Source organism: Aulonocara stuartgranti (genome assembly GCF_965226115.1).
Source record: "Aulonocara stuartgranti genome assembly, chromosome: 3".
NCBI lineage: Eukaryota > Metazoa > Chordata > Actinopteri > Cichliformes > Cichlidae > Aulonocara > Aulonocara stuartgranti.
In genome coordinates, this window is record NC_138941.1 from 28976863 (window position 1) to 28991606 (window position 14744).

The 14744-nt window shown below is 45.7% G+C and overlaps 1 protein-coding gene across 1 annotated transcript in view; it reads right to left on the reverse strand.

The window, feature by feature from the left end:
- Positions 1–695: 695 nt before the first annotated feature.
- The window catches only part of LOC309703043 (up-regulator of cell proliferation-like), a gene marked incomplete at its 3' end in the record, with an annotated part of 52443 nt that continues 38394 nt past the window's right edge, over positions 696–14744 (reverse strand). The window contains 3 exon segments of the mRNA XM_082527747.1: positions 696–1952; positions 1954–2690; positions 6723–7233. Of these exon segments, the coding sequence (XP_082383873.1) occupies positions 696–1952; positions 1954–2529 (1833 nt within the window). The 5' untranslated portion in view covers positions 2530–2690; positions 6723–7233.

Sequence of the window (14744 nt, forward strand, 5' to 3'; positions counted from 1 at the left end):
TGGCCATCGGGCATACCGGGCATATGCCCGGTGACTTATTTTTTTTTTTTTTTTTTGTAATGGCATGAACAATGAGAGGTGGTGGATTGGCCAGATGCAGGTCGATGTGTAAAAATAACTCAGTTGTTTGGTGGTGGCTATGGCGGGGCTTCCACAGAGGCCAGCAGGTGGATGAGGGAAGGGGAGGCAGGAGGAGAGCCCCGAGGCAGCCACCAGTCCGAGTGTAAGGTGAACTGAACTTCAGGTAAGAAGTTATGACCTGCAGTCTATCTGGGTCAGATATAAACTAAGTTTAGGTGGAGTTTATTTTCGTTGTGCTGACTTTTTGCCGTCAGTTGCAATAACTCGTACTGCGTTCTAGCCAGCTTGATGGAGTTTTTAGGTGGGTGGGTTCTATGATGTTACTGATAGTGAACTTTATTTTATTCATAAGGTTAGTTAGTAGAGTTGCCAACGGCTCCTTAAAAAAATGGAATGGTCCCTCATTCAGAGAAAATATTACACGTTTCGTATTGAGCTGAGAAGAGACGCAGTTTGTCCCGAACTTTAGCTAGAATGGAAAAAGACACAAAGCTGGAGTTATTCTGTCGTTACGCTGCACAGCTGCCTCTTCTTCTCTCATTCTCTCCCCTCCCTCTCCTGTTGCTACTTCAATCATGAAACTGATCAATGATCAGCTGATTGGCTTTTCTCTCTCATTTATTTATCGCCCAGTTTAGGACTTTTTTCATGTCTTCATTGATTTTGATGAGCGACATAAAGGCACCTCGAGTACATCGACCACTGCTGACTGCAAACTGCACTCCAAACATGGTGTTAAGGAGAGTGGACTTTCCTGTGCCCTGAACTCCAAGAACTGTGACTACCAGGATCTTTCTGTTTGGAGACACCAAGTCACTGAGCTGAGAGAGAACATCACTCAACCATCTTAGAGGGATGTTGGATGCATCTCCATCTACAAGCTCAAGAGGAAATCCATCAAGCAACAACTCTGCACACAGTTTGGGCAGATGCTGCAGCTGTTGATGTGCTGGATTTGTTTGTGAAAGGGACAGTGAAGCTTCATAGATCTGACCCATTTCACGGAAGAAGTGTTCAGTCCCCAGTGAGCTGTTGGAAATTTGTCTATCAATTTCTTTGATCTCCTCTTTGTTCTCAGAGTTCTTACATTTTTCTTTATATTTCTCCCGAAGTTCAGACAGTCTTACACGAGACATGTTGTCCAGGTTCGTTCGCATCCATTTCAGGAAATAAAACCTCTCTGTTCCTGGGCTTGATATTGCATTAATGAAACATGTCATAACTGTTGACATGTCATAAAAGTTTTGTTTTTTTCGTAGTTCTTTTTTCCTTTTCTGAAGTTCGCTTTTGTAATCTTCTATATTTTCAGACCTGATATGTTGAAGTCGACATTCTTCTTTCTCTAAGCAGGTCAGTTCTTTCCATATTTCACCTTGTCGTTGAAGCTGATCTTCTTTGTATTTATGGATGTCTTGAATTTCAGCAGTGATGGCTTCTGCATTTGTCTTTGCAGTCTGACACTCTGGAGAGTCTTCATCAACCAGGATTCCCAGTTCGTGGGCAATGTCTGCCATCTGCTCTATTGTCATCTTCATCTTTGAGTTCCTAACTACATCTCTGACTGTTTCCCTCAGACTTTTCACAAAGTCTACATCATTTCTTTGTTTTGTCTTAATAATGATGTTGGTTTTGGTCAAGCCCAACGTCAGCACTAGGTTTTCCAAAGCATCTGTACTGTTGTGCTTGCTCTCATAGTTACCCACTAAGAAGATCTGTGCCTTGTGCTGTTGGTTGGTAAGTAGACTGAATTCAGATTCAGAGCCTAAATGGTCAAAGAACACAAAAACTGCTGCAGATCTCTGACACAGAAAGGAGTATTGTGTTTGAAAGCTTGCAATGTCTCCACAAAGGTTGGCTACAGCCACTGGTTGAAATACTGAAAGTATCAATGTTTGCTTTTCCACAAGGAAGATACCAAGTAATTTCAGTCAGTCCATTGGATATTCTTCTTGGACTGTCACCACACTCCATGTTGCGGTGAACATAGGTGTCATGGTAGTGCTGAGAATTGCTCAGAAGTTTATTGAGAATCTCTGACTTGGACGAGGAGCACTCACCCAGTCTGACAAAAGAGATCATTGGAAGTTCAGAGAGAACGATTCTGTCTTCAATGAAGCCCTTGGACTCTGACAGAGACTGAGGTCTGTACTTTTTAACAATGTCTCTCATGGCCCACAGCATGAGTGTGCACTGATTGGTGTCACAATTTGGAAGCAGCAGAGGAACAGAGAACTGACACATGGACATTTTGAATGCGATTTCCTGCTGCAGAAAACCATCAGAACACAGAAAGAGAGCAGTGATTATGTCAGGAGGGTTCACCTTGTCATCTGTGTTTGTACTGTTAAATAGATTTTCAAAGAATAACTTTGCATTCCCTGATGTATTGTCACTGCATGAATGACAAACTGAGGTATATGTCACATTCCTTGCTATCACATTAACCATCAAGAGTTTCCTTAGAAAATATCAAGGAAGGTCTGATTTCTGATTCCCGGGTTCATCAATAAGAGTCTTCTCATCAATCTCAAGTATTTTTCTGAGCGATATCTTTTTTCTGTAGTACTGCTCCAAGCCCAGATCTTCCAGTAACCTCGCCAGCTGTGTCTCTGTGGATAAAAAGATGGTTGTTATTTCTGGAAAAACAACCAAGTCAGCTACACTGGGATTGGTTTTATGTACTTTTTTTCTATTATATTTGAACACTCAAAGCGCTTTATACAACATGCCTCGTCAACACATATTTATACAAGCAGTGTTTTCTATACCTAAATGCATTCTGTCAAATCTTCACACTCTAATGAACAAAACAGAGAGCAACTTGGGTTTTATATTATGGGTTTAATATACTCTTTAAACCGTCAATCAAGTACTTTGAGTACAGTGAGCTTCACTTTTTCAAAGGCAAAAAGGGCATTCATTCTCAAAGAGTGTGTCTAATCATACATTTCAGTTTCACAGTTGCTACAATGAACAAACCCAGTTAAAACTTAACTAACTACTCTATCTACTGTCTACTCAGGTTTTACTGAATACACAGGTCAACAATTTTTTTTGTTTTTGTAATTATCAGAAACCACAACACACTTTTCTAAACCAGTTTTTCATGCAGATTTCAGATGTGCTTTCAGATTTTTCAGTCACGTCAACTTTTTCAAAAATGAGTAATATTAATTTGCAATGGATTTGTGTGTGTTAGGCGCACACTGACGCACACTGTGGCATAGATATAATGATCACTGTCAGTCAACTACCTCTGTGATTTGTTTGTGTATATTGCGTTCGGATTGTCACAATACAGCATCCAGCAATAGTCAGCCATCATGCACTCATTCTGCTCCATTAACTGAATGTCCTGATGAAAACGCTCTCCCTCTTCATGACTCACCATGCCAAGATTTCTGGAAAGAACTTGAGGTGAGTGTTGGAAGTGTATGTTCAATTACATGCAACAGCCCAGTTTCTGGTAGGACTCAAGCAGATGCTGAACTCCTTTATTGTATGCAGGAGACTTGTGGATGCCCAGAAAGTTTTCACAGAGCCACTACAAATTTGGCTGTTGGGAGAGTTTGTTTGAAGCCTTCATCCTGCAAAACAGACTTGTGGACCTATAAATATCCCTTCCTACATTTTTGCAGTGCTTATGTCTGACCAAGAAGCAGAAACTTGACACTGGTTTTTCATGGCTCATAGGCATCTTGTGGCTGTCAGTTAGGCTTGACATAATGTTCTGCAGTAGATCAGCTGTCCCACAGCCAAAGGAATCTGCAGAATTTGGTAAATCCTCCTTCCATTCCCACCAATATACCAATCACCTTCAGATAACAACAGATGTTCCACTGATGAGTTTTATACGCAACTGACTCAAGCAGTGTCTTCATGTAGTCATAGGACTTCTTTAGATGAACAGAATGGCATTTGGGACACTTGGTTTGGCTTTTCCACAAGCTTCTTTGTGAAGAATCAATAAAGAGATGACATTGAGCTAGAAAACGCTCTTGTGACAAACTGCTGGAGAGTCCGTCGATGTCATGACAATAGCACAGTGAGCCGTGAGCAGTGAAGAACGCTGTCAAGTTATCACTTTGACTTCTGTAGTGAGTTACAGCAACACCCTTGGCCAGCAAATGCTTCTGCTTAAGCCTCAAAGCAGGAAGTTCGGCTTTGTCTTTCATCAGATTTTGATCACAAACAACTATCAGCTCTGCTTGTGTCAAAGTCTCTTGTTTGTAAATCTTGGTTGTAAATCTACATCGGGGACCTAATCAGGATCTGATGACCCTGGACTTTAACCAGATGCACCTTGTTCCTCTTCACCTTCTACAGAAGCTACTCCATCATGTGGTGGTACAGGAACAAGCAATGAGTCATTATGAAGAACAGGCCTTATTGCAGAATCCAGGCTGCAATATACAATTTTGTTCTTATTTTTGGCTGAGAATCCTGTTGTATTCACACGGCAAAAATGGCAATCAATGAGATGATTCCTGCCACACCACCAGGATTGCAGATGGCATTGCTGCCATTCAGTGATTTAGCCAATCACGCAATCCATTGGAACAACTGTTGCAGATGACATGTGGAGCCCAAGATTTATCCTGGTCCCCCAGCGGACAGCCAAAGTACAATTTGTGTATCTTCTTGTATGTCTGTGATAATTGGGCAATGTTGTGCTGTCATTGTGAATCAATCACACACATAACAGAATCTGTCTGGATGATTAATTTTTAGGCATGTTAACAACTGAAATCAATCACAATTAATGCCGTCTGTAAAATAAAAGACAGGGAGCTGTTGGTAAATCTGGTAATACGCTTAGGCTAATTATACCAACTATCATGCAATATATAACTAGCTTCATCACTAACCTGCACATGCCAGGGAAAACTAAACACAGATGTAAAATCAGCATGAAAAACACCACAAACCGACACAAATTTATCTGTGATGATTTTGAACTGTTGACCTGTGTTATCAGCTTGGTTGGGTGCTGGTCAAACCCAAACACAAGGAGGTGCACATGTTCAGTGATATTATTTGTGAATAGCCTGTTGACCTTTCATACACTGCACAACATGTGTTTACATGCAAAATCACCATCAGATATTTATGATGTATTTTTGATGTATTGGCCAATTTTCACCATGCACATGTTGATCACTCATATTCTAAATCAACAGGTTTGTGCTAATATACAGCCTGAATACAGCCACACCTCCATTTCTCTGTACAGGGAAATACATTTACCTCAAGGTGAAGTTAAAAGATTGGTTACTGAGCTATAAGCAAGACGCCTGTACTTTAAGGCTGTCAGGGTTCCTGGGTCGGTGACCCAGTGTTTTCAGTTTTGTTCATGTTCAGTAGGGCTGCCACGATTAGTCGACTAGTCACGATTACGTTGACTATCAAAATCGTCGACGACTGATTTAATAGTCGACGCGTCGTTTGAAGCTTTGTAAGATCACAAAAGACGCAGGAATAAGTAGTAGGATTTAAGAGTGTAATAACGGACTGAAACAGATGATGGCAGCACTGCATGTACAAGGATGTCAGCTGCCGTTAAACCCCGAAGAAGAAGAAGTAGCTCTGTCCCAGAATTCATAGCGCAGCCCAGCTTAGTTTCCAACAATGGCGGCAGCTACTTAGTTTTAATATTACTCTTATTATTCTTTCTGGGTCACAAAATAAACGTTTAACATATTTTCAGGCGAGAATGTAGCTGTGTAAACCTCAAATATCTGCTCAGTTTATCAAGACACCACATATTTTCAAAAGCGCTCCGACGTTTTCGGAGACGTCTGTTACCCACTAGCTCGATAGCTAGCCACTAGACTCCCGGCAAATCGTTTTCAAACCCACCGCTGTCTTTCGCTACTCAGGTTAAACATATATAAGTCACTTAGATAACTTAAAACTGTTATTGTTTGGCTTTTTTTGTATTTTATTTGTTCCTGAGTAAATCGGTTTGGCTGAGATTAAATTTATAGTTTTTACACAGCTGAATAAACGTCAAGCAGACAGCTGATTATCAGAAGTGTGAGATGCTGGAGAATATACTCCGGTGTCCTGTTATATTTTAGATAGCAAGGAGTTTATTAAACTTCACCGAAACAATCTGCAAATTTCATTCAAATTTAATAAACTATCATCTTGTCTTTCTTTATTTTTAGTTAGCACATACCTTAAACACTTAAAGCTGTAAGCTAATGATAGTTATATAAGAGCAGATGCTGCTGGTGCAATAAGCTGTACGTTTTATGTCCAATGGATGATGATCTGATTAGTCGACTAATCGCAAAAATAATCGGTGACTAGTCGACTATCAAAATAATCGTTTGTGGCAGCCCTAATGTTCAGTTTATTTTGCCACTTCCATGTGCTCACTTCCTGCTTTTCCTGTGTCAGCTCGTCTTGTGTCATTAGCCAGATTATGTTCAGCTGTGTACTCACCTGTCTCTCATTATCATCCTCATCAGTCTGTGTATTTAAGCCCTCTGTTTCTACTCGTTAACTGTCGTGTCATTGATGTTATGTTGTCCTTCCCGTGTGTTCCCTCAGTTCAATCAGCCGTTCGGTTGTCCAGCCAGTCAGTGTCCATTCACCCTCTGTTCACCCACTCCCTATAATAAACCTTCACCTACCTGCCAGTCCTGCGTTTGGGTTCCTTCTTCCTCGCCTCCACACAACGCCTGACAGAATGACACGACCCGTGCCACGAAGACACGATTGGAACCCAGCGGACTCGGACCTCTACGAGCGGCAGGAGGTAGCGCTCTCCTTGTGGGCGGAAAAGCTCAAGGAGAGACAGCGGCTCTTCGCGGAGCAAGAGCACATCTTCGAGGGCACTCGCTTGGCTCTGGGCGGGCCTCGGAGACGCCGTGTTCCCCCACCTGCTGCCTCACCTGTACCGGAGCATTTGCCGCAGAGAGTGGACGTTTCACGCTGCGCTTCGGCCACTCCCTCTCTCGCCACTCCGCTCCTCGCTCACACACCAGCCTCCTCATTCGCCGGACCTCCACCATCACCACGGCACAACGGCTACGCCTCCCACCTCGGCTCAACGGAGGCTACCGCGCCAGAGGCTCTGCTGTTTACCCTGGCCGCTTCCTCTTCCCGGAGAAAGCGGCGCACACGCCGCCATAAAACGGACTACTTTCAGCCACTCCCGATGGTGAGCTCCAGTGACTGTTTTTCGCACTCACCATCTGATTATTCACTTAAAACGCACAATAGACTCACTTCTGATTCATGGGGAGTCTCCCTCCTAGACGAGGACGTGGACTGGGAAGAGTTTTTCTGCTCTGCTCCAAAGACTGTAAATAGTGGTGGCAGAAAAACCAGAACAATCCCCAATAAACCTGCCAGTAACACACACACCGTCACTATTTCCACACCCGTTACTCAGCCATTTCCCACCAGCACGACGGCCCAGATTCGGCCTTCCCCTTCAGCCGTTTCACCTCCTCTGATGGCTAGGGCCCAGTCTACACCCACACCAGTGCCAGCTCCCAGGAGTAGGGCAGCTGCGACCCAGTCTACCTCCACACCCGCTTCTGTTTCTCAGGTGGGGGTGACTGGTGTCCAGCCACCTCCCATGCCTGTCCCAGCACCCAGGCTGAGGGCAGCCCGAATCCAATCTGACCATCCCAGAGGCCCAGCCGAGGCTCTCCAGCCAGTGCCCTCATGCTCCGGAGGCTCGGAAGAGCTAGCCCGCTTACTCACCAGCCCACCACTTCATCCACCACCTGATCCAGCCTTTCACGCACTAGCTTTATCCCTGGTTAGGCTGGCTGAAGTGTCCCCTGCTCAGGCACCAGCCTTACTAGCCCAGGCTGTAGCATTATCTCCCTCATTAGCTCAGTCTATAAGCTCAGCCATCAAAACATTTATAGCATTCAGGTCTCTTGTATTGAATACTTTTATTTTTTTTTATAATATTGTTGTTATTATTTTATGACAGGATTATGATAAAGAGCTAGTGATGGGATTTCCGGCTCTTTTTAGAGAACCGGCTCTTTCGGTTCGGCTCACTAAAAAGAGCCGGCTCTTTCGGCTCCGAACCGGCTCTTTAGGTTGTTTTGTTGCTTTAATTAATTTATTATTAACAATAATATAAAATTATGCACAAAAGGAATTACTAATGTAAAAAAAAAGTGGTTTTATTTGTATATGTTTATATATAAATATATGCGTTGGCCCCTAGAGACAAAACACGTACAAACTCCAAAACACATTTCTAGCATGAACTGAACTTCCAAAACAGAGCTACCTAGATTACCTAAATTACACAATTGAAAGCATGAAAGCATATGTGTATTGTTTGTGTATTTATACACAAGCATTCATATATAGTCAAATAATTTAAAAAAAAAAAAGTTAATTTACCTGTTATTACCACACACCAAATCTGGTCGTTGGTACTTGCTGGCTTGTGTAGCCACTAGGTAACAAAAGCTCAACACTGCCCCTAGCATCCTGGAGCACTCCTGTTGTCTTTTGTATGTGTTTTGAGTTTTTACGTGCTTCAGAGTTTTTATGTGTTGTTACGTGTTTTGGAGTTTGTACGTGTTTTGGAGTTTGTACGTGATTTGAAGTTTGTACGTGATTTGAAGTTTGTACGTGATTTGTCTGTAGGGGCCACCGTAAATATACTTTTATTTACTCAACATAAAATGTTATAAATAAATCATATAATACAAAAATCAACTATTCACATTTCAACTTTTAACTATTTAAATTTTCAGCTTTTTCCTTTTACAAATTTAAAGTGACACAACACAAAACACTGCAAACTACAACACAATTAAATATAAATTAAAATATGAAAACAAAAAGAACATGCATATTCTCTGTCATATGGACCTGCATGAATAAACTTTCTGAATCCTTTATCATCCGCAATTGAAAATAGTGATTACTATACCTTTCTAATGTGGTGTTGTTGTTCCTGGCTCTTTCTCTCTCTCTCCCTCCTGCTCTGTTCCTGTGTTACTGAGTGTAACTACCGCCCCTCCCCCCTCTGCCCAGCGTAAAGCACAAGGCTCGCATGCGGAGTGAAGCGTAAAAAAAGTGCCAGAGAGAGGGTGAGAAAAAAAAACAAAAAAATAAGGCTCGCGATAAGGAGCCGGCTCGCGTCGTTCACGTCAAAGACCGGGCTCTAAGAGCCATTTCGTTCACGACCGACCCATCACTATAAAGAGCAGCTCCACATTGAATTTTATTCAAGATGACCTGCTGATGGGGAAGAAAAGTAATTAAAGTGATTTTGGTTTTTGGTGCCAGACAGGCTGGTCTGAATATTTCATAAACTGCTGATCGGTCTTGATTTCTGCTGTGACATTTAGATGTTAGGGTCAGAACTTAGCACAAAATGACATGGAAGCCTAGATCCATCCTGCCTTGTATCAACAGTTCATGCTGCTGTTGCTGATGTACTTTATATCACTGAGGACCATCTGAGCAGTTATTTAAATGCCGTTGCCTGTCTGAGTGTTGCTGCTGACCATCTCCACCCCTTTATGAACACAGTGCACCCACCTTCAGACAGATGTTTCTAGCAGGATAAAGTTCCATGTCCCAAAGTTTAAATCATCTCAAACTGGTATAATGAACATTAAAAGGAGTTCACTGAACTTAAATGGCCTCCACAGCCACCAGATCTCAAAAGAAGAGTGTCTGTAAAAGTCTGCAGCAACTGTGTGATGCTTTGCTATTTTACTCATTACCCATCATGACTCATTAGACTGCTGGGGTAATGTTACTAATTATTTTATGTTTAAGATTTAGTAATTTGCAGCTGTGGGTGGACAGTGTCTGCAGACTCACATGAAAAGTTCTTAAAAACTTAGAGACTGGAAACAAAAAGATCAAAAGAGGAAAAGGTTCTTTGCGTCTTCACTGACGAGAGACGTCTGAGAGACTCTTACAGTTATTATTATTACTTGATTTGATTCCTAAAAATATGAATTGTTAGGTACCTTCTGCCCTACCTGAATGTAGCTTATAATAAAAAGCACTTAGATTGCTCAGTGTCATGGATCGCTGCGTGGCAGGCGGGAGGAGGACCCAATCGCAAGATTCACAAACATGGGGATGAACTCAAAAGCAGCTTTATTGCTGACAGGCAGAACATAGGAAATACAGGACTCAACTAAACTGGGAATCAATAAACTAACACTCGTAGGGAGACACAGGAAAATCCACACAGCAATGAGGGAGAACGCGACGCCGAACAGAGGGAGACGCAGACAGAAATACACAGGGTTAACGAGGAAAGTGGGAACACACGGGGAACACAGCTGACACAGATAACCATAACAAGACAGGGCGGGGTGAACATAACACTGACGGGAGACGGGCAGAGTCAAACAGGAAGTACAGAGGTTCAGACAGGAGGAGAGAGAGCACGGGGAAAACACAGACATAACGGGCTGGGGAAACATGGAACAACCACAAAGGGAGACGAGGGCTCATAAATACACAGAGGGCACACAGGGGGGAGAGAGAGCACGGGGAGAACTTAGACATAACGGGCAGGGGAAACATGGAATAAAACATAAGGAGAGACGGGGGCTCACAGATACACAGACAACAGGGCAACTCAGGAAACATGGCCTAAATAGGGAACAAAATACAAACATACAAGAAAACTAAGAATACTGGGCCAACATGGCCCAGGACCATGACAGTACCCGCCCCACAAGGGCTGGCTCCCGACAGCCAAAACCCGAGAACCAAGACAAAAACAGAAAACAACCCACCCAGGGCGGGAGGCGGGGGACCAGGACGGAGGGACCAGAACAGGAAACAAAAACGAACAACAGAAAACACAGGAGCACAAGACCATAGTTCAAATAAAGTTCAGGGGGCCGACCCAGAGCCCACCGGCACAAAGGTCCACGGGTCACACGGTCGGGGGGCCGACCAGGCGGGTGGCACAGGTGACAGAGCTGGTCCGGAGGCCGGCCGCGCGGAAGGCAGCGACGAAGGGGACGACGGAGCAGTTCAGGGGGCCGACCGCGCGGAAGGCAGCGGCGGCTCTCCAGTGTCAGGTGTACCAGCCGAGGCCCGGTGGGCACAGGACCAGTCGAGGCTGGACCAGACGAGGCAGGAGCAGATGGTGGCGTGGCAGCCACAGGCGACGGAGCCGGACCAGGCAAAGGCGAAGCGGGGGCCGGACCAGGCGTCGCTGAAGCAGATGCAGATGCGGGGGCCGGACCAGGCGTCGCTGAAGCAGATGCGGGGGCCGGACCAGGCGTCGCTGCTGAGGCTGATGCAGAGGCCGAAGCTGGACCAGGCGTGGCGGAGGCGGGACCAGACGAGGACGAAGTCTCGGATGAGGCTTGCCCAGACGAGGACGAAGACTCGGACGCTGCTGGTAGAGCGGGTGGCTGAACGGGCCCCTCGGACCCTCCAGCGGAGACGGGTGGCTGAACGGGCCCCTCGGACCCTCCAGCGGAGACAGGGAGGTGCTGGCAGGGCTCACTGGAACCCCCAGCGGACGAGGTAGATGGCGGCGCAGGAGCCGCGGAGTGCTGGATGAGCTCATCCGAGCTTCCAGCAGGAGCTGATGCAGAGCCAGAGAGAATTGGGACCCCTGGCTCAACGTTAAGCTGGCTAGAAAACTGCACTGCTACGGGGAGCTGGGCCAAAGGTTCAGGTGCTACCTGAGCTGCTGGACACACGGGGACCTGAGCTGCTGGACACACGAGGACCTGAGCTGCTGGACACACGAGGACCTGAGCTGCTAATGGTGCTGAAGTAGATGGCTGCATGGGAGACTGAACTGATGGGGAAGCTGATGCCTGAGCTAAGAACTGGGCTAATGACTGAACAAAAGACTGCAATACGTGTTGAAGTGGCTGTTGTGGTGATGGCAGTTGTGACAGTGGCTGAACTAAGTCTTTTGAGCCTTCTGAACACGAAGAATATGGCTGGACGGACACCCTTGAGCTTGCAGTGGACACAGAAACTGGTGCAGGCATCTGCGAGACACGAGCCGCTCCCACCCGAGGAGTAGGTATGGGTGCTAGAATGAACGGCGCCTCTGCCAGGCTGGGGACAGAAGCAGGGACCAGCTGGACCTCAGCCACCCGCCCGAGGAGCTGATACGGGTGCAAGGGAAAGCTGGGCCCGCGCTGCTGGTAGAGGAAGGTGGGCTGGTTCTAGTAACTCTGCTGTACACAAGTTGTCCATGTCATAATTAGCAGCCTTTAAAACAGTCACTATAGGGAGGGATTCAGACTTGGCAAACTCTGGGTCAGTAACCCTCAGCTCAGAATGGGAGATTACAAAAGCAGGTGTATTTTCACTGACCAACTCAGAATGAACTGGCTGGTGGGCTGCACAGTCCAGAGGCGTAAACTCAGTGTTAACAGGGACTGGCACACAGGCATGGTGAGCTGGTTTACATATGAACGACTGCGGAACACAAACTTCGACCTGAGTCAGAAGTTCTGAAGCACTCAGTCCAAACTTTTTAGCTGGTTTAACTATGTTGCCATTTACCAGCTGAGGTGCAGCACCGTCCCGGGTTTGAGTGGCAGTCCCATAGGAAACAACACAAAAAGTTGTTTCGTGAGGCGCTTTCTGAACATTCTTTGCTGAGACTGAGCTAGATGCCTGGTGCACAGAGTTCAAATGGTCAGACCGTGGAACACAACACTTAACCGAGCCCATTTGGTTACTGTCATGGATGTCTGGTGACAGAGCAGGTGAGCAGGTAAGACAGTCACTTTGAATAGCTACATGGCTAATTGTCTCCATATTACCAGGTTTAGGCAGAACAGAAGAGTCACTGGCTGGCTCATAAACACTGGGTTTACTCAGAGGACCAACAGGCACAGGAATAGAAGCTACTGAGTTAACTGCCTCGAAATCCTGAAACTCTAAATCTGCTGAGTCACAATCTACGGATTCAGGCTCAACAAAATCCACGGAGGGAAGCACAGTCTTACTCACAGAGGATGCAACGTCAGGGAGCCTGGGACCTGAACGCTTGAGCGGAATGTGAGAAACATGATCACTCTCACTAAAGGATGAAAGCTGCTCCGCTGCTCGGGAACGCGGCGAAGTGAACGCCGTTTTCTCCGGGAAGAGGGAGGAGACGAGCCGGGCCGCGAATCCTCCAGCGGACCGGGCTGAACATCCTCCGGCTCTTCATACTGGAGCAGCTGCTCCGGGAGGACGCCTACAGTGGAGACGAGGAAGTCCTGGATGTGGGGGCGGAGCGCGCCGAATAGCCACGGGAGTCCGGACACCATCCGCTGTAGACGGACGGCTACGGTCTCCCGGTACTCACCCTCAGGCAGCGCCACCCACTCCTGACAGTGATACTCCACTGTATAAATCAGATCCTCCCGGAGGTCAGCGGAGGGGTTGTGAATCGCTGGGTCCATGTCGTGGTCGCGTTCTTCTGTCATGGATCGCTGCGTGGCAGGCGGGAGGAGGACCCAATCGCAAGATTCACAAACATGGGGATGAACTCAAAAGCAGCTTTATTGCTGACAGGCAGAACATAGGAAATACAGGACTCAACTAAACTGGGAATCAATAAACTAACACTCGTAGGGAGACACAGGAAAATCCACACAGCAATGAGGGAGAACGCGACGCCGAACAGAGGGAGACGCAGACAGAAATACACAGGGTTAACGAGGAAAGTGGGAACACACGGGGAACACAGCTGACACAGATAACCATAACAAGACAGGGCGGGGTGAACATAACACTGACGGGAGACGGGCAGAGTCAAACAGGAAGTACAGAGGTTCAGACAGGAGGAGAGAGAGCACGGGGAAAACACAGACATAACGGGCTGGGGAAACATGGAACAACCACAAAGGGAGACGAGGGCTCATAAATACACAGAGGGCACACAGGGGGGAGAGAGAGCACGGGGAGAACTTAGACATAACGGGCAGGGGAAACATGGAATAAAACATAAGGAGAGACGGGGGCTCACAGATACACAGACAACAGGGCAACTCAGGAAACATGGCCTAAATAGGGAACAAAATACAAACATACAAGAAAACTAAGAATACTGGGCCAACATGGCCCAGGACCATGACACTCAGTTATAGTAGAAAAGTGTAACATAAATAAGAAACAGTCCATTTACCAGTTCGGCATCCCAGGTGTTGGTGAGTGAGCTAGTAGCTAAGATTGCAATGCACACAAGTGTGCGTTCACTTACACAATGGCTACAAGTAGAGGAAAGTCATAACTTAAATCTGCTGATAACATTGATTGAAGTCATCATCCCTCCCTGATTCTTTAAGGTCTTTATGCATGTGCTTTCAGTCTTCACGTGTCAAGTAGTTGACACAGATTAACTCTGACATCCAGGAAATGCCAACAGCGAGGAAACAGCCGAGCCAACAAATGAACAAATTCTTCCTTCTCTTATTTTTCAGTTCATGCATCCTTGATTTCTTTGCTCTCATTTCCTTGAACCTATCAGTGTATCTTAGCTCCTCCCACCAGAGAAGTGAGCAAGTGAAGCGAGAAAAACATGTAGAGCGGAAGAGGCTTTAACAATATCAGACATCCTTGCTTTAGTCGTTTTAAAGCAATGCCAGTTAAATATAGCACATCCATTGTTTCGTTACAGCAGACTACTACTAAAGTATTTGGCTGGGTCCGTGTGATGAGTGAGACTT